Source organism: Haliotis rufescens, unplaced genomic scaffold (genome assembly GCF_023055435.1).
Source record: "Haliotis rufescens isolate VD_foot unplaced genomic scaffold, xgHalRufe1.0.p SCAF_3, whole genome shotgun sequence".
NCBI classification, from domain to species: domain Eukaryota; kingdom Metazoa; phylum Mollusca; class Gastropoda; order Lepetellida; family Haliotidae; genus Haliotis; species Haliotis rufescens.
Genome location: NW_025964001.1, coordinates 58,936,815 through 58,958,073, shown reverse-complemented (window position 1 = coordinate 58,958,073; position 21,259 = coordinate 58,936,815). Strand labels below are relative to the sequence as shown.

At 39.5% G+C, this 21,259-nt stretch overlaps 2 protein-coding genes across 6 annotated transcripts in view; both read right to left on the bottom strand.

Annotated features, from left to right (window-relative positions):
• Positions 1-3,480: 3,480 nt before the first annotated feature.
• LOC125384303 lies at positions 3,481-5,475 on the bottom strand. The gene is made up of 2 exons (XM_048403161.1): positions 5,357-5,475; positions 3,481-5,252 (listed from the first exon to the last, which is right to left on the bottom strand). Exons 1-2 carry the CDS (start codon positions 5,473-5,475, stop codon positions 4,034-4,036), a joined length of 1,338 nt encoding a protein of 445 aa, XP_048259118.1. The 3' UTR covers positions 3,481-4,033.
• Positions 3,481-21,259, bottom strand: part of LOC124151112 (tetratricopeptide repeat protein 13-like) — a 54,376-nt gene continuing 36,597 nt past the window's right edge. For 2 of the 5 annotated variants that reach the window (XM_046523432.2, XM_046523434.2), the window contains exon 25: positions 3,481-5,826. In XM_046523432.2, the coding sequence (XP_046379388.1) occupies positions 5,727-5,826 (100 nt within the window). In that variant the 3' untranslated portion in view covers positions 3,481-5,726. The remainder of the gene's footprint in view (positions 5,827-21,259) is intronic. The other 3 variants (XR_007223199.1, XR_007223198.1, XR_007223200.1) reach the window with 3 other exon arrangements.

The window sequence follows — 21,259 nt, the reverse complement described above, 5'->3', positions numbered from 1 at the left end:
ATCTTCACGGGTTCCACGCAATTGGGTTAAGATGACATGCTTCCACCAAGTCAGCGAGCCTGACCACCCGATCCCGTTAGTCGCCTTTTACGGCAAGTATGGGATGCTGAAGACCTATTCCATCCCGGATCTTCACGGGTCACCTCACTGGTACACACAACAGTAACACCATTAGGATATAACAACTGTTTTATTGACAGCACTGTCGACATCTGGCTGTGTTCAAACCATAGAAAACTAGCACAATCTTCACATGTTTACTGATAAACACATGGGAAAAGTTGCATAAATCATGTCACCATGTTACTGGGTACATCATGAGTGTCATTGAACCTCCAGTGACACATTTTATTTCCTTCATCATCTGTAATACTGTTCTCATGGAAGTCTATTTTCAAATTTGTTTTCATAATCAATATATTTCTCATCTATTCTCCATCTGAGTATTTTAGTAAGTGTAAAATCAACACAATCATCATTCTTTGCAATCTATACTACTCAAAAGAAATGAAAGAACATCCAACTTTTACAAAGGACTATAGTTAATCTGTCTTAATATGAGCATTCTGATTAAATGACTTGTTTTTCTACTTACCTAACGCCACACCTATAGCAGTGTGTAGCGTCAGGTAAGGTAAAACATTTTGGCGATAAACCCAATGTGTTTTGAAATTTGATGTAGTCCCACTGTAGAGTAGATACCTCTTAAATTAATTTGGAACCAATGTCATGGTAGAATGACAGATTAACTGTAGTCATATGAAATAAATTGGGAGTTCTTTAACTTCTTTTGAGTAGTATATATCAAGTGTTTGTGTCGTGCAGTAACAGAATTTACAGTTACGGAAATTGGAAAATACTTACAATTTCTCCTGACTATATTCAAAATGAGCTCCAACATAGAATAGAGTGCTGTGCCAAATACCGTATTTGACGTAATAAGCGCCCAGGGCGCTCTCAAAATTAGAAATAGGGGGCTCTTATTAGAATGTTCATTGGTGAAAAAAACAGAGTTGAAAGATAAATTTCAAGGTTTATGCTGACAGCCTGAAATGTTTATGTACGACAGATATATTTTTCCAGAATTTAGTTGCCCATAATTAAGGGTGCATATAACACACGAGTGCGTATTATACACGAATAAATAAGTCTTGTGTACATTGATCAATCGGAAGGGGTGCTAACTGGGATTGTTCTCTAGCCAATATCTTAGCAAATGTCGCCGTGGGCGCTTATTAGAGTGGGGCGCTTATTACGTCGAATACGGTACGTATCGTGAAGGAAGTTAGAGCAAGGGACGACAGTAATAAGAGTTTTTGCTATAATCACATAAATTCTTTGTTATCAACTGATTTTTCTCAACTTGTCAACAAATGATTGACCCTTTCCACAAGTAAAATTAAAACTTAGCGATGATATTCACAGTATTTGTAAGTCTGATCCCCCAGATATCAGAAATTAGTTTGTAGTGATGAATTAAGGCAAATTTTGATTTCATCACTATATCCAGACTTGACTTCAACACATCAAAGGACACACATTTTTTAATTTATGGCATTACAGACTTTTGTTGGCTTTGACAGGAGTATGTCAAAATTAGATTAATTTGTGTAGCTCTATTTTGTAAAAAAAATTTGTATTTGGCATGAAGTTATTTAGGTCAGTACGTTCAGTAAAATAAATGCTAAAACTGTTTTCAGTGCCGGATGTCAAGTGATTTGAAAATTCCATGTAATTACTGCATTGAAGGCTTTGTTCTATTCATAGAGGCTTGCAGTGCCCAGACGCTACATACAATGGATTTGATCAAATATTACCGTATTCGACGTAATCAGCGCCCAGGGCGCTCTCAAAATTAGAAATAGGAGTCTCTTATTAGAATATTATTTTGGTGGAAAAAAACAGATTTGAAATTTAAATTTCGTGGATTATACTGACAACCGGAACTGTTTATATACGACAGATATATTTTCAAGAATGTAATTGCCCATAATTAAGGGTGCATATAACACACGAGTGCGTATTATACACGAAGAGATAAGTCTTTTGTACATTGATCAATCGGAAGGTGTGCTAATTGGGATTGTTCACTAGCCAATATATTAGCAAATATCGCCGTGGGCGCTAATTAGAGCAAGGGTGCTTATTACGTCGAATACGGTATTTAAAAAAGCTTATAGGTAATTTAATTTTGTATGTTTTTTTAACCATATCTTTTTATTTATCTAATATTTGAAAGACGGAGCACTTGGGCAAATAAAAATTAATACAACTCATGGTATTTTAGGTCTGTGGCCTCTGGGGTCGGCCTATCAAATCCATAAACCAAACAATACAAACGTGTGGCCTGACCTTGAATATAAAATGTCATTACAGGTAGTACGGAGACAACACTTTGAAGACAGGTAAACTGTATGCATTCTCACTGACTTAACACTTGGAGCAGAGGGAAACTGTACTGCATTCTCACTGACTTAACACTTAGAGCAGAGGGAAACTGTACTGCATTCTCACTGACTTAACACTTGGAGCAGAGGGAAACTGTACTGCATTCTCACTGACTTAACACTTGGAGCAGAGGGAAACTGTACTGCATTCTCACTGACTTAACACTTGGAGCAGAGGGAAACTGTACTGCATTCTCACTGACTTAACACTTGGAGCAGAGGGAAACTGTACTGCATTCTCACTGACTTAACACTTAGAGCAGAGGGAAACTGTACTGCATTCTCACTGACTTAACACTTGGAGCAGAGGGAAACTGTACTGCATTCTCACTGACTTAACACTTAGAGCAGAGGGAAACTGTACTGCATTCTCACTGACTTAACACTTGGAGCAGAGGGAAACTGTACTGCATTCTCACTGACTTAACACTTGGAGCAGAGGGAAACTGTACTGCATTCTCACTGACTTAACACTTGGAGCAGAGGGAAACTGTACTGCATTCTCACTGACTTAACACTTGGAGCAGAGGGAAACTGTACTGCATTCTCACTGACTTAACACTTAGAGCAGAGGGAAACTGTACTGCATTCTCACTGACTTAACACTTAGAGCAGAGGGAAACTGTACTGCATTCTCACTGACTTAACACTTAGAGCAGAGGGAAACTGTACTGCATTCTCACTGACTTAACACTTGGAGCAGAGGGAAACTGTACTGCATTCTCACTGACTTAACACTTGGAGCAGAGGGAAACTGTACTGCATTCTCACTGACTTAACACTTGGAGCAGAGGGAAACTGTACTGCATTCTCACTGACTTAACACTTGGAGCAGAGGGAAACTGTACTGCATTCTCACTGACTTAACACTTAGAGCAGAGGGAAACTGTACTGCATTCTCACTGACTTAACACTTGGAGCAGAGGGAAACTGTACTGCATTCTCACTGACTTAACACTTAGAGCAGAGGGAAACTGTACTGCATTCTCACTGACTTAACACTTGGAGCAGAGGGAAACTGTACTGCATTCTCACTGACTTAACACTTGGAGCAGAGGGAAACTGTACTGCATTCTCACTGACTTAACACTTGGAGCAGAGGGAAACTGTACTGCATTCTCACTGACTTAACACTTGGAGCAGAGGGAAACTGTACTGCATTCTCACTGACTTAACACTTAGAGCAGAGGGAAACTGTACTGCATTCTCACTGACTTAACACTTAGAGCAGAGGGAAACTGTACTGCATTCTCACTGACTTAACACTTAGAGCAGAGGGAAACTGTACTGCATTCTCACTGACTTAACACTTGGAGCAGAGGGAAACTGTACTGCATTCTCACTGACTTAACACTTGGAGCAGAGGGAAACTGTACTGCATTCTCACTGACTTAACACTTAGAGCAGAGGGAAACTGAACTGCATTCTCACTGACTCAGGGGAATGCCATGAAATAAGGCCAAATTATCTTATTTCTTTTCTTTGACAAATAGAAAAATGAAAGAAAATGGAATGATTGGTACAAATGACAAAGAAACAAGAGCATAATTCTTCATATTTTGAAAATTGTAGAAATGATAACAGAATCATTTTGGTTTTTTACAAAATAAATGTGAAATTTTCAAGTAGAGTTGGCAACATGAAGGTTTTTGAAATGAGACTACATTCAACCAATCTTTTAGCATTTGCATACAGATAGGTTTGGATCTTCTGTAAAACAAGAAAAAAAGCTGATCTGGGCTGGAATATTTATCATATAAAATGTTTTTTATTTGGTCTTGATGTTTATAACAATAAGGCACACAGCGGCATAGAGCACTATATATAAAGGATAGGCATAGCAGGGGACCTAGGATCCCCCAAATACAGGCCCCCCCATCCTTACCCATACAGACCACCCACAATACAGACCACCCACAATACAGACCACCCACAATACAGACCACCCCATCCTCGCCCATACAGACCACCCACAATACAGACCACCCCATCCTCGCCCATACAGACCACCCACAATACAGACCACCCCATCCTCGCCCATACAGACCACCCACAATACAGACCACCCCATCCTCGCCCATACAGACCGCCCACAATACAGACCACCCCATCCTCGCCCATACAGACCACCCACAATACAGACCACCCCATCCTCGCCCATACAGACCACCCACAATACAGACCACCCCATCCTCGCCCATACGGACCACCCACAATACAGACCACCCCATCCTCGCCCATACGGACCACCCACAATACAGACCACCCCATCCTCGCCTATACAGACCACCCACAATACAGACCACCCCATCCTCACCCATACGGACCACCCACAATACAGACCACCCCATCCTCGCCCATACAGACCACCCACAATACAGACCACCCCATCCTCGCCCATACAGACCACCCACAATACAGACCACCCCATCCTCGCCCATACAGACCACCCACAATACAGACCACCCCATCCTCGCCCATACAGACCACCCACAATACAGACCACCCCATCCTCGCCCATACAGACCACCCACAATACAGGCCACCCCATCCTCGCCCATACAGAGCCATGACATGACACCTGTTGTTCCAGACCACCTCATCCTCGCCCATACAGACCACCCACAATACAGACCACCCCATCCTCGCCCATACAGACCACCCACAATACAGACCACCCCATCCTCGCCCATACAGACCACCCACAATACAGACCACCCCCATCCTCGCCCATACAGACCACCCACAATACAGACCACCCCATCCTTGCCCATACAGACCACCCACAATACAGACCACCCCATCCTCGCCCATACAGAGCCATGACATGACACCTGGTGTTCCAGACCACCTCATCCTCGCCCATACAGAGCCATGACATGACACCTGGTGTTCCAGACCACCTCATCCTCGCCCATACAGACCACCCACAATACAGACCACTCCATCCTCGCCCATACAGACCACCCACAATACAGACCACCCCATCCTCGCCCATACAGACCACCCACAATACAGACCACCCCATCCTCGCCCATACAGAGCCATGACATGCCACCTGGTGTTCCAGACCACCTCATCCTCGCCCATACAGAGCCATGACATGCCACCTGGTGTTCCTTGGTCCTGAACCACAAGTTCATGTTTCATCACTGAGAATGCAGCACCTTTGAGTTCCCAATGAGATCATTATTTGCAAGGGACTGTTGTGCATATATCAAGGGGCGTGTTCGATGCTGGAATGCATATAAAAGTTAAAACAGTTAAAATTCCTATATATTAACATGAGCTCGTGTTAACTGTCAGGGCTTCTAAAACATGGCGCACTGTTGGAAAAACCTCCCATACTTTAGGGAGTGTTGAGACAAGACTGTTGTTTCTGAAACACAAATGATGACATTTTATTTAAGCTGTTAACCCAAATGACAGCATGAAACTTGAACTAGATACGCTTTTTGGTTTGTTTGTTGTCTAACGCCATACTCAGCAATATGCCAGCTGTATGACAGTGGTCTGTAAATAATGAAGTCATACAAGAATATGAGAAATGCATGAATCCATTAGTCGCCTTTTAGGACAAGCATGAGTTGCTGAAGACCAGTTCTAACCTCTATGTTCACGGCTGAACTACTAGATAAGAGTAGAAGAAAACAAATTGTTCAGACAGACAAAGGAGAGAGCGTGTACATATGAACTTCACTGTTAAGCTTTAATGATTTTATGTTGTTTAACGCCAGTCAGCAATATTTCAGCTGTATCAGAGTAGCCTGTAAATAATGGAATCTAGACCAGATAAACCAGTGATTGATACAAAGTGCACTATCCAAAGTCATCAATGTACATTGACATGCAATCAGCCAAGTCACACAGTGACGACTCGATCCATTTACCATCTTCTAGAGGCAAGGGAGTTAACTGACTGTGAAGGTCCAGTTTCCACCCTTGCCGAACTAGGCTGGATTTTCTGAGCTTGAGCTTAGCACCACAAGTGTCTATTATGAGTTATGTCCTTTGTATGTCCCTCCTATTGACCAATCACATTCCACCTCTCATATCGATTGCATTTGCTTCAAACAAAATGGCGGTGCCCAGTCAAGACAATATGATGGATAATCAAGATCTTTATTAGTAATCAAATCATGTGAGCACCTTGATTAAAAACATGAAAAGATTTGGAATATATATGTTGACGCTAAATTGACGGTACAGATGCTTTGCAAATCCTGCAATCGATGGAAATCTGCACGACATTTTGCCAACCGGATGTCGATTTCGTTACACGATTTTGATTGGACCATGAGTAGTATAGGTAATGATGGTTCTGCCGCAACTCCACTGGAGCTGGATTTATATACCTATACTGCTACTACAGATGGAATTTTTTATGCCAAAATGATGATGCGATTTAATGATAGTCATAAGATTAAGTTAAATTGGCTCTAGCTCACCAATACCTGGGGCCAATCATTGCTTTAGATGAGTCTAAATGGTAATAAAAATATTCTTCATTATTTTTATCGATAAAGCGATGTTCAACATTTTTTATTAAGTTCTTCGTTCATTTTACTAGGAGACCAGACTATATAACTACACTCTTTTTGTAAATTGATAAGAAACAATTGATAACCGTATTTGGTTGGTTTGACATCACTGATATAATAAAAACCTTGTGGTAATTCTTTCCATTGAATAGCTTTCTCCATTATTATATATTTATGTAAGCAATTGTCTAAATGTGATCAAACGATAGTAAGCAATCTATTTTTAATCTCCAACCAGTTCTTTGGTTTTGGCACGGAATAATTGACGCGCTTGTTGCCTCCCCTCTTCTATGAACTTTTTTTTCTCGTCTTCGCTAATACCACTGGTCTTACGAGATTTTGATCGAATCTCCTGCTTCATTTTATTGTATTTGTTGAGTTCCGACAGCACTAAACGAAACTCATCCTCGGATATCTTACAATCGGCCATTGCTGTCGAAATATGATCCTCGATGCTGTTCAACTTTGCTTCGGCGAGTATCCGAATATTATCGTGTTTTAATGCTTTCTTTTGTAACCCACGAGAAATGAATTTTATCGCTATTCCTGCCAGTCCCGAGACTCCAGCGGCTATTTCCATGCCTAGCACGATAGGCGCGGCGATTATAGTTGATAGTAAACCGATACCCGCTACACCGAGTCCCATGCCAGATACTACAAGAGCGGTGTCAACTCCGTCCAGAGCATTCACGGCTCTGCGATACTTTTTATACAATCCAAGTCTCAACTCCCTATCCTTCCCTATTCGATGTTTTATGTCGCTTATTTGATGTAATCGAAATCCATCAACAGTTTCCATCTTTTCAAATGCTTCATTGAGCGCCGGATATAAACTCATAGTGTATATAACAATCATATAATAGTCTTTAATTGGTCTTGCTTAAATGTTTTGAGACTATACATCAACCTTATTAAATGTATATTATACGGCAATAATATCTTAGAAAGAGAAATACTACCACTTTTAATAATTTGGACCCCCTCGAGGGTTGCAACGGGCGATGCTCCGATATGAATAATACTGCAACGTTGACGCTCGTGTTTCTTGAGCCATTTAATCGATAGACCTGGTAATATTTCGAAGGCATCTACCGGTACATCTCCGAACAAGACTTCAATAATAAGCGTAGAAATATTAGGTATTGCACTCAGGTTAACTTTAATATCTTCGAATTCAGTTACCAAATTTAAACTAATGTTTTTTAAGGACGGACGACTATATAACATATGACCTGGGTTTTCTGGCAGGGGAGTAACCAACACACTTTTTCGTTTTGACGGGATATAAGCCGCGAGTACGATGCCACTATTTATTATCTTAGTTAAATTATGTCCCTTACCCATCATCACATAAGGTGGGATAATGACGATATTCAGTAGCCACTCGATGTTTGCTTCAACCATAGTCCATTTATTATCGTCGTTGCGAGTAATATTGTACGAAGTGTTTTTAAGGAGTCTACTAACATCGACATCGCTTAAATCTCCTAGATTACCCGTGAATGTGACTTCTTTCCGATTGTATACATTATCGTGTAAGTGTAAAGCGTATAACTTACCATCGGTACCGGGTTTATCAAATCCTTCTGTGTCTCCGAGATCGGAAAGCGCAATTGTATTACATTGTCTTACTGTTCCAGGGCCTGATGCATCAACCATTATTTTTAATATGGAGTGTTACGCTTAAGTATCCTATATGTACAGGTTGATGTTTTACATCTAATATAGAAATTTTGAGGTCTGAAATAATACCACGCTTCAATTTTTTATATTGTAATGACGAGAAAGATTCCGTTCTACCGCTATTATATTTTTCATTTTTAACTGGAACACTTCTGAGCAGAGTTGAAGGACTTTTTTGTTGGATATTATCTGTCGTACTGATTTGATCAAGATGGATGCACAACTCTTTATAGGGAACTAAATCGGGCAATGTATTTCCATGTTGTGTTTCGTTAGAACTTATAATTTTAAGCTCAAATCCAAGTGTAATTCCTAAGTATGGGATAAGAATTACACCATTTTCTCCAGTGTCGATTTTAAGCATCCCATTCGATTCATTTTGTGAGAGACTAATTCCATTAGGCTTAAAAATTTCATCATTGAGTGAGCATACGCTGTAATACCCATCAGGTATAGTAATGTATTTGTCAGGAGCATCTTTATCTAATATATGTATCCTATTATTAATTTTCGCAGCACTTATATTGGTCCACAGTGGGTAATACGTTACATCGCATAGTGCGACTTCGAGTTGTCCATCCGAGTTATCGATAGTACGAAGCAGTTGAATAGACTGACCATTTGTTATTCCCGGGAGTGTAACATACATATCAAATATACAATGATACTATATCATAACTTAAATATGGCATCAACCATTATTTTTAATATGGAGCGTTACACTTAAGTATCCTATATGTACAGGTTGATGTTTTACATCTAATATAGAAATTTTGAGGTCTGAAATAATACCACGCTTCAATTTTTTATATTGTAATGACGAGAAAGATTCCGTTCTACCGCTATTGTATTTTTCATTTTTCACTGGAACACTTCTGAGCAGAGTTGAAGGACTTTCTAGTTGAATATTATCCGTCGTGCTTATTTGATCAAGATGGATGAACAACTCTTTATAGGGAACTAAATCGGGTAATGCATCTCCATCAGATGTTGTCCTGAATATTGATAATATAAAGTTTCTTGATCTTTCTACCTGTGTAAATCCAAGCGTAATTGCTAAGTTCTCATGAATCCACATACCTTTTTCTCCAGTGCTGATTTTCACTATCCCATTCGACTCATTTTGTGTGATACTAATTCCATTAGGCTTAAAAAAATTATCATTGAGTGAGCATATACTGTAATACCCATCAGGTATTTTAATGTTTTTTTCAATAATATTTTGTTTATCTGTTATAGACAACTCATTATTTCTTTTTATAGCATTTATATTGGTCCACAGTGGGTAATACGTTACATCACATAGAGCGACTTCGAGTTGTCCATCCGAGTTATCGATAGTATGAAGCAGTTCAATAGACTGACCATTTGTTATTCCAGGTAGTGTAACATACATATTAAATATACAATGATACTATATCATAACTTAAATATGAAATCGAGATACATTACTAATCAATCGATTATAGTAACTGCCTCTGGTGCTGAATTTTTCGTTAAATTCCCAGATATCTTTGAAAATTACAGGGTCACGGCAACTAGCGATAAAATGGTGCACGATTGGTTTCACAATCCGATGCAATTTTGGCAGAATCAGTTAAACTTTGCCATATGGTGTGCCACAACGGGATGTGGCGTATCTGTTAATGCCCCAGGATTTATGCTAAATAAGTCTGTTTTATTATTTCATGTGTATTATCAGATTAGACGTATACTTAAAGAAATTAGTGCTCCATTACCGCAGGATCGAGCGTGGAATTCCACAAATAATAATTATGATAGGTCCGCGTATGAGCGTATTTGTAATGAATTTAATATTTCTACGAGTAAAGATTGGCGCATTAAAGGAGCAAACCATGGTCTAGGTGTTCCGTACAGCGGACAAAGAACTGTTAAAGAAGTCAGCGATGATTTAGTTAAAAAAACTCATCAACCATTCAATCCATTTAAATTCTTACAGAAAGACAATCTTTTTGTAAGATTGCATAATCTTAATCATGGCTGGGAACTTTGGAGTAACGATTGGAGAGGTTCCCTTATGAGTTTTAAGGGTGGTTTGGCTTATATTGTTACAAAATTTATACAAATGAACGATACCGCAAACGCTTGGAATGAATTTCTTAATGATAAAACGGAAAATAATTTTACTAACCCAGGATTTGTAAGATTTAATGAATCGATAAGAACTTATGTATGGGCAATTCTCGGTGCACAATCGCAAACACGAACATCCATTATCGGTACTGGGACGGCACTCGATGTGCAAAAACAGTTTGTCGCAAACGTGGAGGGCGCCATTAATTCACCAGTTGACATACCATCGTCTATAAAGCGTTTTCAAGATGCATTACAGTACGCTCAATCAAAAGTGGACTTCGTTTATGCGCCGGGACTATACATGTCCCCGAGTAATATGGAACTTAAGATCGGTCAAGTGATAGGTTATAATAATAAAATTGTTATCGCTACCGATCAACAAAAACCAGGTATAAATTCAGATATTAACGTTGAATTAATAACGCAAACGATCACGGGCGAAAAGGGAATAGTCAAGCCACAAACACCAACTATCGCTCAACCATCTACTAATGCTCAAGTACCACCGCATATTGAGGCTAAAAATCAACAACATATCGATGAAAAAACAGCGCTCGTAGTGGGTGGAGTCTCGGTTGGCTTACTCATGATTTGGTTAAATAGTTCTTAGCGAACACGTACAACAGCCCTGCAATTGCTACGATCAACCCCCACAAGTTTTGACTAAGCCAAGTGGTGGTCTTAGCTAATAAATTCAATAGCCAGGAAACAACACTCCCTATTATACCGGGAAGTGCGGCTGCGGCTTTCTCAGCGAGCTTTCCCAGTGCTGAACCTAATGCTTTTAAATGCTTTTTTATCCACTCTTTTATACCATTTTTATCGTTGGGCGGTGAACCTCCACCTGTACTACCACCTGTTAACGAGAGAGTCAAAGTCGATATAATAAATCCCAACGCGGTTAAAATACTGGCAATGGTTATTCCCTGTTCTCTGAACAATGTTTTAATTTTATCGGCCAGTGTAGTGTCATCGTTGAGGACTTGATCGATAGTTTCTCGAATACGACTGATTTGTGAACGAAGTGCCTTTCTATTACTGGAAGCAGCTTCGAGGCGGGCCGATCTTTCGTCTTCTAAGTTACGTAATCTTTCTGCTACGCGGCGTCTACTGAACTCATCGTCCGCCTGTTCGAGTTTTGTTTTCTCTTGAGCTATATGCTTGTCGATTTCGGATATCATGGCTGTATTATTGATGAGTTCTCCCCGCATTGTTCGCATTGCCTTGTCAAGACCTCGTAATTCCCTAATACTAAACTCCGAATATGGTGATACACTGACCGTGGAATTATCGTAATAGGTATCTAAGATTTCTCCGAGTCCGTTCGTGGCCACATTAGAGGCTTCTTCCAAATCATCTGTATTACCGAGTTCAGTACGCACGGTTCGAAGAACTTTAGTAGTCTTCGCGGGAAGTTTTGCTCGTCCGTATTCTACAAAACCTAATTCATCACGAACAAACTCGCGGCTATGTTTACCAGCTATAGTAGACAAGGCTAGGGGCTTACGAGTACTATAATGCATAAGATCAATATGCGGAGAGTCACGCACTCGCAATATTCCTTTACCATCTAGCTTAAACTTTGAATAGTCACGACCTATTGGGATAACATAATTTTTATCATCTTTTAATGCATCGTAATAATCATTGACGGTTGATTGTAAAATTTCATCGTTAAGATTCGTGCCACCAAAGTTGGTTTCATCAGTACCCTCTTCGTTTGGGTTATCAAAGTCATCAAATGTACTTAGATCTAATTCATTATGTTCAAAATTAGCCATTTTTATATTAAACATAGGGTACATAATTTCAATATAAACAATGTCTTCGCAATACGGACGCAAGTTAAACCCACAACGTAGACTTCGAGATCCATTAGGGGTCAAAGCAATTCGTCAGTCTGTAACTATAACTAATAACCCTAGTACCATAGATCAGAATCAAACGCTTCTGGTTCGCTTTCCTAATCTCGGCGCACACGATGTGTTAGTTCCGGGAACTGTCCGACTAGCGTTTACGATTAGTTTGACTTCTACAGACGTTAACAGGGAGCCCGTTCAGAACATAGGTCGTGCTATCGTTAAGAAAATCGCCATTAAAATTAGCGGTAATGAGGTTTTGAGTATCGACGATAGCGATGTATACTATTGCTACATGGATCTCTGGAGAACGGATAAAGAGCGGGAAAACTTACAGTACCAAGGTATTTGTAATAAGAACACATTGAGACTGCGCGTGGGTGCTGAAAATGGTGTTGATACCAACGAAAAAGATAAGGCCGTTGCCGACGCATTAGGTAACAGATTCTATGTTCCCCTAGACTTTGAATTACTAGATTCCCACATGCCCTTTTATCAAGCATCCCTAGGTGATAGGTTAGAATACGAACTCACTTTTAATGACTACGGTAGAGTAATCAGATCTGCTAATGATGATGCTAGCTATTCTATTGACAATATCTCGCTGGAGTACGATATGATAACGGATCCCGAATTAGCCAGACAAATTCGTAACCAGTATACGGGAAGTTTAGCCATTTTGTACGATCGCGTGCTGCGACACCGAAAGATCACGAGGGACAAAAAAGATACGATGTGGAATATCAATCTAAACGTTCCAACGAGGTCGTTAAAGGGTATTTTAATGTTGTTCGAGGACCCCTCCGATGCGTTTAAAAGAAATACCGAGAAGTTCTACAATCCCAAGATTACAAAAGTAGAATTGACTATCGAGGGCGTTCCTAATCAACTATATAGCCAAGGAATGCTAGCGTATCACCAGTGGGATGAGATTAAAAAACTTCCTTCTATAAAACGTTCTCCGGAAGTTAACGCGGTCGTGAAAGATCTGTCTCTCGGGAGTGTATCGATGGGTGAATACCTCACCACGAAGTACGCGCTATGGCTCGACATGCGAACAACGGACGATGACCAATTACACGGCAGTGGGAGGAGAATAGAAAATGCTAGCAAGGGTGCCACCATACAGATAACGAAGCTTCAGGAAGCGGCTGGTAAATTAAACATATATTTGTACGTGATTATGGATGCGCAACTTAATATACAGAATGGGAGATTCGTGCAAGCAATCTATTGATAATCTTTTACCTCAAGATCCGCACTGCGCTATCATATGCGGGCAAACGGGCTGCGGAAAAACAGCCTTTATTCTAGATATTTTAGAAAGTCATTATCGGGACGTTTTCGATCATATTATTATTCTGTGCCCGACTATAAGCGTTAATAAAACCTACCTATCGAGAGATTGGGTAATGAATGACGACGGGGTACACAGAGTCGATCCGGGCGATCGTTTACAAGACTGCCTCCGAGTATGTCACGAAAAATACAAAGGAGAATCTACCCTTTTCGTAATAGACGATTGCAGCGCGAGTAAAGAACTCACAAAAAAGAAAGATATGCTTTCGTATTTAGCATTCTCTGGTCGGCATACTCAACATAGCGTTTGGGTACTTACTCAAAAATACAACTCTGTCCTGAAAGATCTCAGAGAGCAGACCAAATGGGTAGCACTGTTTCATTGCAAAGATCGAGATTCATTCGAGGAATGTTTACGCGAAAATGATGTCATTTATACCAAGGGCGAACGAGATAAAGTCAGAAAAGTGTTAGCGGCAACGAAGCACTGTAAACTCGTATTAAAAACCGATCAACCAGCTGCTTATGCAATTGCTTAGCAAATTATAGCAAATTGTAGCAAAAATGTAGCAAATTATAGCAAAATGTAGCAAAATGTAGCAAATTGAACATTAGCGGTTAATATTACATAAAAAATGTGGTTCGAAATCCTCATTCTTTCACAACAGTTCATTATTACGGGTTGTATTGGATATGTCATATTATATTATGTTAGACTTAAATATCTCCTTAGGTATTACATTATGGAATGCGACGAACTCATCGAACAAATGCTCAAAGAATCTGATGCAGATCAAAATGTTACAGATAAATCTTTAGATAAACATAGAGAAAGACTCGCTGCTTTGGTAGCCGGTGGAAAATGTTCCCAATATTTGGGAGAAAATTATACCATCGAAAAAATTGATAACATGACCGACGAAGAGATTAAAAAACTGTACGCTCGTTACGAGTCTAGACTGGGAGCTACCATGACTAAAACGATAGGGTCTTCTATATTACAACTATACACAGCCGTAGCTAGTACGTTTCTCCCCATCCCGGCAGAACATCGCCTGTATTTATGCGAATCTCTAGAGAAAGACCCATTCATCGAACACGCTATAAGCTCAGTGAGCTGTGAGTTTTATCATAGATTCGGAATGTACTTAGCTCCGTTCACCACAGCTTTAATAACGGCTAGGTATTGTCAATTTAAACATACGTGCCCACTTAATAATAATGGAGACACAATCACAACAGGTGACACCACAACAGATTGTGAACGAGGAACCACAACAGATTGTGAACGAGGAACCACAACAGATTGCGGAACAACAAGTGAACACACAACAAGTGAATGAGGAACCACCACCAGTGAATGTGAATGCACCACATGTGAATAAGAAACCCAGAGTGACAAAGAATCCTTTGAAAATAGCCGCAGGAAGAAAGGGTGGGCTGGCGCGCAAAGCGAAATTAATAAATAATTCAAATCCGATTAAAACATGGACACTAGTAGGAGTTGCTGGTATAGCGGTTGTATGGTTCTTTTATAAGACCGGAGAAGAGAAATCGTCACCCCCGCCGCAACAACAAGTTCAATTAGAGGTTAGTCCCCATATAATGCTATAAGAAGCATGACTACTCCAGCTACAGATGGTAAAATGTTGGTAAACGCGACGTATCATTCAGCGGTGGTCACCGGCTTGGCCATTGGCTATGCCCGTATGGTTAAAATGATTACTAAAGCCACACCTCCCAAGCTAGATTTTAATGGATATGACATACCAATGATGGTTCTGGATATTGGATTAGCTATGGCAACGAAGGATATGCTCATCAAACAAGGACTTATCCCGGAAGACATAATGAAGTAATTAAACATTTGAATATTTTATATTATTATACATATGGCATCAATTGCGATGATGGTCGGTGGAGCTATTGTTAATGCTCTAGCTTTTTCGGGGAGTAATTTTTTATTTTCTAGTATGAGAGGTTCGGAGCAGAAAAGACATAATAAAGCTTTAGAACAATACCAAGCAGCCCAGTTACAATATACACAGCAGAGAATGAAGAGATTAGACTTTATTCATGAACAACTGATTAAGGAAGGACATTCAATTCAAACGTTTAAGGATGTTGAATCTGCCATGCACGAATACTTCCTCGTTTATGGGAAAAAACTAGACCCAATACCGAGACCAACAATGAGTCAGTTTTATACACCGTCAGAGGAACAAAAGAACCGAGAGATCACATTTATGATGTTGGGATTGACTTCTGTATTGATTTTCAGCTATACCATGCATAAGTCGGAGTGACAGCTGTGGCTATGCATAATCAATATCTCACAGTGTAGCTGTGATTTGCATTTAGACAAATGATATGATAGATGTATATACCATGAATAACTGCAAGTTTACACTCATGGGAAAGACTACCCTATGTAACCGACGCTGTGTTGATTTTTTTTACTGCGGCATACACAATTATTACATCAGGCGCGGAAACATCAACTATACGTGTTCTGTATGCGGGATAGGGGTCAAAGGTCGTTATTGTTTATGCAAGGAACACGGTGCTGATAGGGTCAGGAACCAGATTATTTATGCTAGGAAGAGAGATTACATCAATGAGAGGAATAGGTTGGGGAGAATATGTATTTAGATATATGAAAACAACCAATTAGACATTTGTCTCATTTTGCATATACCATTCAACCACAATGGTTTTTGTCAGAGAATTAAAAGCTATGGCAAAGCAAAGTGGACTGCGTGGATATTCTCGTATGAGAAAAGCTGAATTGATTGATTTACTCGGTTTGGAATACAACAAACCCGAGACTGTTAGAGAACTCAAAGCTCGAGCGAGAAACGGTGGGCTGAGAGGTTATTCTCGAATGAGAAGAGCTGAATTGATCGCTTTACTAGATAATAATCAACCTATTGATAATGTTGATAATGATAATGATGATAATGATGATGATAATCAACAACAAGAATTAATATTTGTACCCACATCCGCCGGCGTTGGTAAATATCTAAGAGGTTGGAAGATGGATATTAATTCCAACATGGATGTTAACGATATTAAGCCCATCATATCGAGTAAAATTAACGAGGAATTAGATGATTTACATAGTATAAAATACCAGCTGACGATTAAAATGACATTGAGTAAAAGTAACACAGACGATAGCACCGAATATATCGAACCATATTTCCGTAGCAATCAAGAAGTTATAACCGAATCCGATACTATAAACTCATCATTAGATACATCAATTCAGAGGATACAGGAAACTTTAGAACGCTGGACTAATAGAGGTTCGGGTTGGGGTGTTGATAAAATCGATAGTTTATATTTAGATATAGCAAATTATATGCCTTTCAAAGGTGGATCTTATATAGATTTACCTCCGTATTATAAGAAGAAAAAAGCCATAATTAACGTAAAAAATAAATCTGATGACTGTTTAAGAATGATGATAAGATCTGCATTGTTCCCCGTAGATTCTAAAATTGCAAATAGACCTTCTAGCTATCCCCAAAACGATGGACTCAACTTCGATGGTATAGACGAACCTACACCAATATCACAAATTGATAAGGTAGAAAAGCAAAATAATTTAGCTATAAATGTTTTCGGACATTCTAAAGGAATTGTTGTACACAGGATAAGCTCCGCTCCGGAAAATATCCCCAGAATCAATTCATTTCTGATCGAAAAAGATGGTAAATATCATTATACGTGGATAAAGAGTTTAAACAGGCTATTATACGATCAAACAAAACATGCTAGAAAGAAATATTTCTGTGAAAGATGCCTGCATGGGTACAGCAGACAAGATCTATTAGAAGCGCATAAAGAAGACTGTAGAGGTGTTGGACAGAATGCTATCAGGATCGATATGCCTAAAGAGGGAAAAAATATATTAAAATTTGAACATTATTGTAATCAAATGCCAGTACCGTACGTAATTTACGCCGACTTCGAAGCGCTTATCAAACCCATAGAAAATACCAACCATAATAATCAAGATAATAGTTTTACGTACAAAACTCAAGAACATATTCCTTGTGGGTTTGGATACATAGTTGTAAGGTATGATGGGAAAACAAACCCTCCCGTGATTTACAGAGGTCCCGATGCAGCGGGAAAGTTCCTAGAATATCTACAAAATGAAGAGAGAATAATCAGGGAAAAACTATCGTGTAAGATACCCATGCGTATGACGAGGGATGATTGGAGGGTCCATAAGAAGTCAACGAGTTGTCACGTTTGTAATAAACCCCTAGATGGGGATTCCGTAAGAGATCATTGTCACGTCACGGGTAATTATCGGGGAGCCGCTCATAACGAGTGTAACTTGAAACTAAAAATGAATGCTCAAACAATACCCATCCCCGTTGTGTTTCATAACCTTAGGGGATACGATTCACATCTCATTATGCAAGCTATCTCGAAGACCGACGGCGGTTTAACGTGCATTCCTAACAATATGGAAAAATACATATCGTTCTCGTTGACTAAACCTATACATTATAGGGACAAGGATGGGAAATCTAGAACAAAGCAAAGTAATGGGCTTAGATTCATAGACTCCGTACAGTTTCTGTTATCTTCCCTGGACAATTTAGCTAATGCGAACAATCCCGATGACTTCGCGATAACAAATAAATATACCGATAAGATAACTCGTCATTTGTTGCTGAGAAAAGGTGTATATCCTTACGAATATATGGATGATTGGTCTAGATTCGAAGAAACTGAATTACCACCCCTCGAATCATTCTATAGTAACTTAACAGAATCTAGAATAACAGATGCCGATTATGAACACGCTCTGACGGTCTGGGATAAATTAGGTTGTAAGAATTTAGGCGATTATCACGATCTGTACTTAAAAACCGATGTACTGTTACTCGCCGATATATTCGAGATATTTAGAAAGACGTGTTTCAAACAATACGGCTTGGACCCGGCATGGTACTATTCCAGTCCCGGACTATCGTGGGATGCATTGTTGAAGAAGACCGGCGTAGAACTAAAACTACTCACAGATTACGATATGCACTTGTTTATTGAGAAAGGATTAAGAGGTGGTATATCGATGGCAGCTAAAAGGTATTCTAAGGCTAATAATAAATTAGTGGAAGGATACGATCCCAGTAAACCCGAAACCCACATATTATATCTCGACGCTAACAATTTGTACGGATGGGCTATGAGTCAACCTTTACCCACGGGTGGTTTTGAATGGGTCGATGATATCAATGTGAATAATATCTATAATATCGAAGTGAATAAAGGGTACATACTAGAAGTTGACTTGGAATATCCAAGTTCGTTACATAAAGATCACAACAGTTATCCGCTAGCTCCCGAAAGATTAATGGTTAATAAAGATTGGATGTCGGAATATCAACGCTCCTTGATGGGTAATAGTAGGTTAGCTAACGTAGAAAAACTCGTACCAAATTTGATGGATAAAACAAAATATATAGTTCACTACAGAAATCTCCAGTTGTATCTATCGTTAGGTATGAAACTTAAGAAAATACACAGAGTTCTAAAGTTTGATCAAAGCCCTTGGATGGAGCCCTATATAAGGTTGAACACAGATTTAAGAAAGATAGCTACCAGCGATTTCGAAAAGAATCTGTATAAGCTCATGAATAACTCAGTATTTGGTAAAACTATGGAGAATCTAAGGAAGCGTGTTGATGTTAAATTAGTCAGATCTAATGAGGAAGAAAGACTCAGGAAACTTATAGCCAGCCCGGCTTTTAACAGAAGCAAGATATTTGATAACGACTTAGCCGCGTTGCATATGCAGAAGAGTAATATAAAATTCAACAGACCGGTGTACGTCGGTATGAGTATTCTCGACTTGTCAAAACACTTAATGTATGACTTTTATTACAACGAACTTAAGAAGCAATACGGCGATAGATGCGAGGTTTTATATACCGACACAGATTCTTTGTTGATGGAAATACAAACCGAGGATGTGTATAAAGATATGGCAGAAAAAATAGATATGTACGACACGAGCGATTACCCTAAAGATAATCCACTGCACAGCGTAGTAAATAAAAAGGTGTTAGGTAAGATGAAGGATGAATGTGCTGGGACCCCTATAGCAGAGTATGTGGGATTAAGACCTAAGATGTATTCTATAAAGAAGTCCGATAATGGAGAGATAAGAAAAGCTAAGGGCGTTAAGAAGTACGTTGTAAAAAAGCATATCAAACACGAACAGTATAAAGAATCATTATTCAACGGTAGAACGTTCAAACACGAGATGAACTCTTTAAGAAGTTACGATCATAGGATATATGGATTAAGAATGAACAAGACATCATTATCCCCCTTAGATACAAAGAGATGGATTGATAATGATGGTGTAAATACCTATGCTTATGGTTATGGTGGTAATACCGTACCATCGGGAACTATGAACAACTCTTCTCGTACAAATGCCCTACCCGGTCCATCTTGAAGATAATAAAGAATGGGCTCTCCTTCTTTCGTAACCAATCGACTAATGTTATACGTCTTAAGGGACCATATGGGATCGGTTGCGCGACGTAGGCCTCCTTCGAGTTCACCTGCCTGGTATAAATATCTTACCCTTACTCTATCCGGAAGTTTTTGTTCTTTGCCTCTCCTCGGTGCTGAAGATTCGGAAGTCACGGATTTCATTTTAATAGCATCGGATGGTTTCTTCGCTATTAATCTCGTTACTTCATTATTCAGCGCTGATACAACGGCTGATAATCGTGTCACCCATTCGGTTGATCTCAATCGCTCCGATTTCATTTCGATCCCATACTGATAGCCAAACAAACGTTCCGCTAATGTCCTGTTAAATCTTTCGACGATAGCTTGACTGCGGTGGGCCTCTCTTTCACCACGGACTATTTTGACATCGTTCTTTGTTAACAGTTTAGTTACCGATCCCATAAACTCGCGACCGGGATCTACTTGAAATAGCTTAGGCCATTTTAGCGGTCCACGTTTATATATGCGACTCAGTGCATTAGCTACCTCTGTTGATTCTTTCGATGTTAATGGCTCAGCCTCTTTGTATCGACTAGCCACATCCACAACGGTTAAAGCGTATTTATACGTTTTGCGTTTTACCTTATCGTGGGGAAGAAACAAGAGGTCAGCCTGATGAACTTCATTAGTTGTAAAAATATCAAACTTCTTCCTCGGTATATAACGCGGTGCCGGTAAATATATTTGCCACATCGCTTGTTTCTTTAACCAATCCTTGGCCACATCTTTAGATACCTTAGCCGTGGTGGCTAATTTTTTTATTGCTCCTACACCTTTCCAA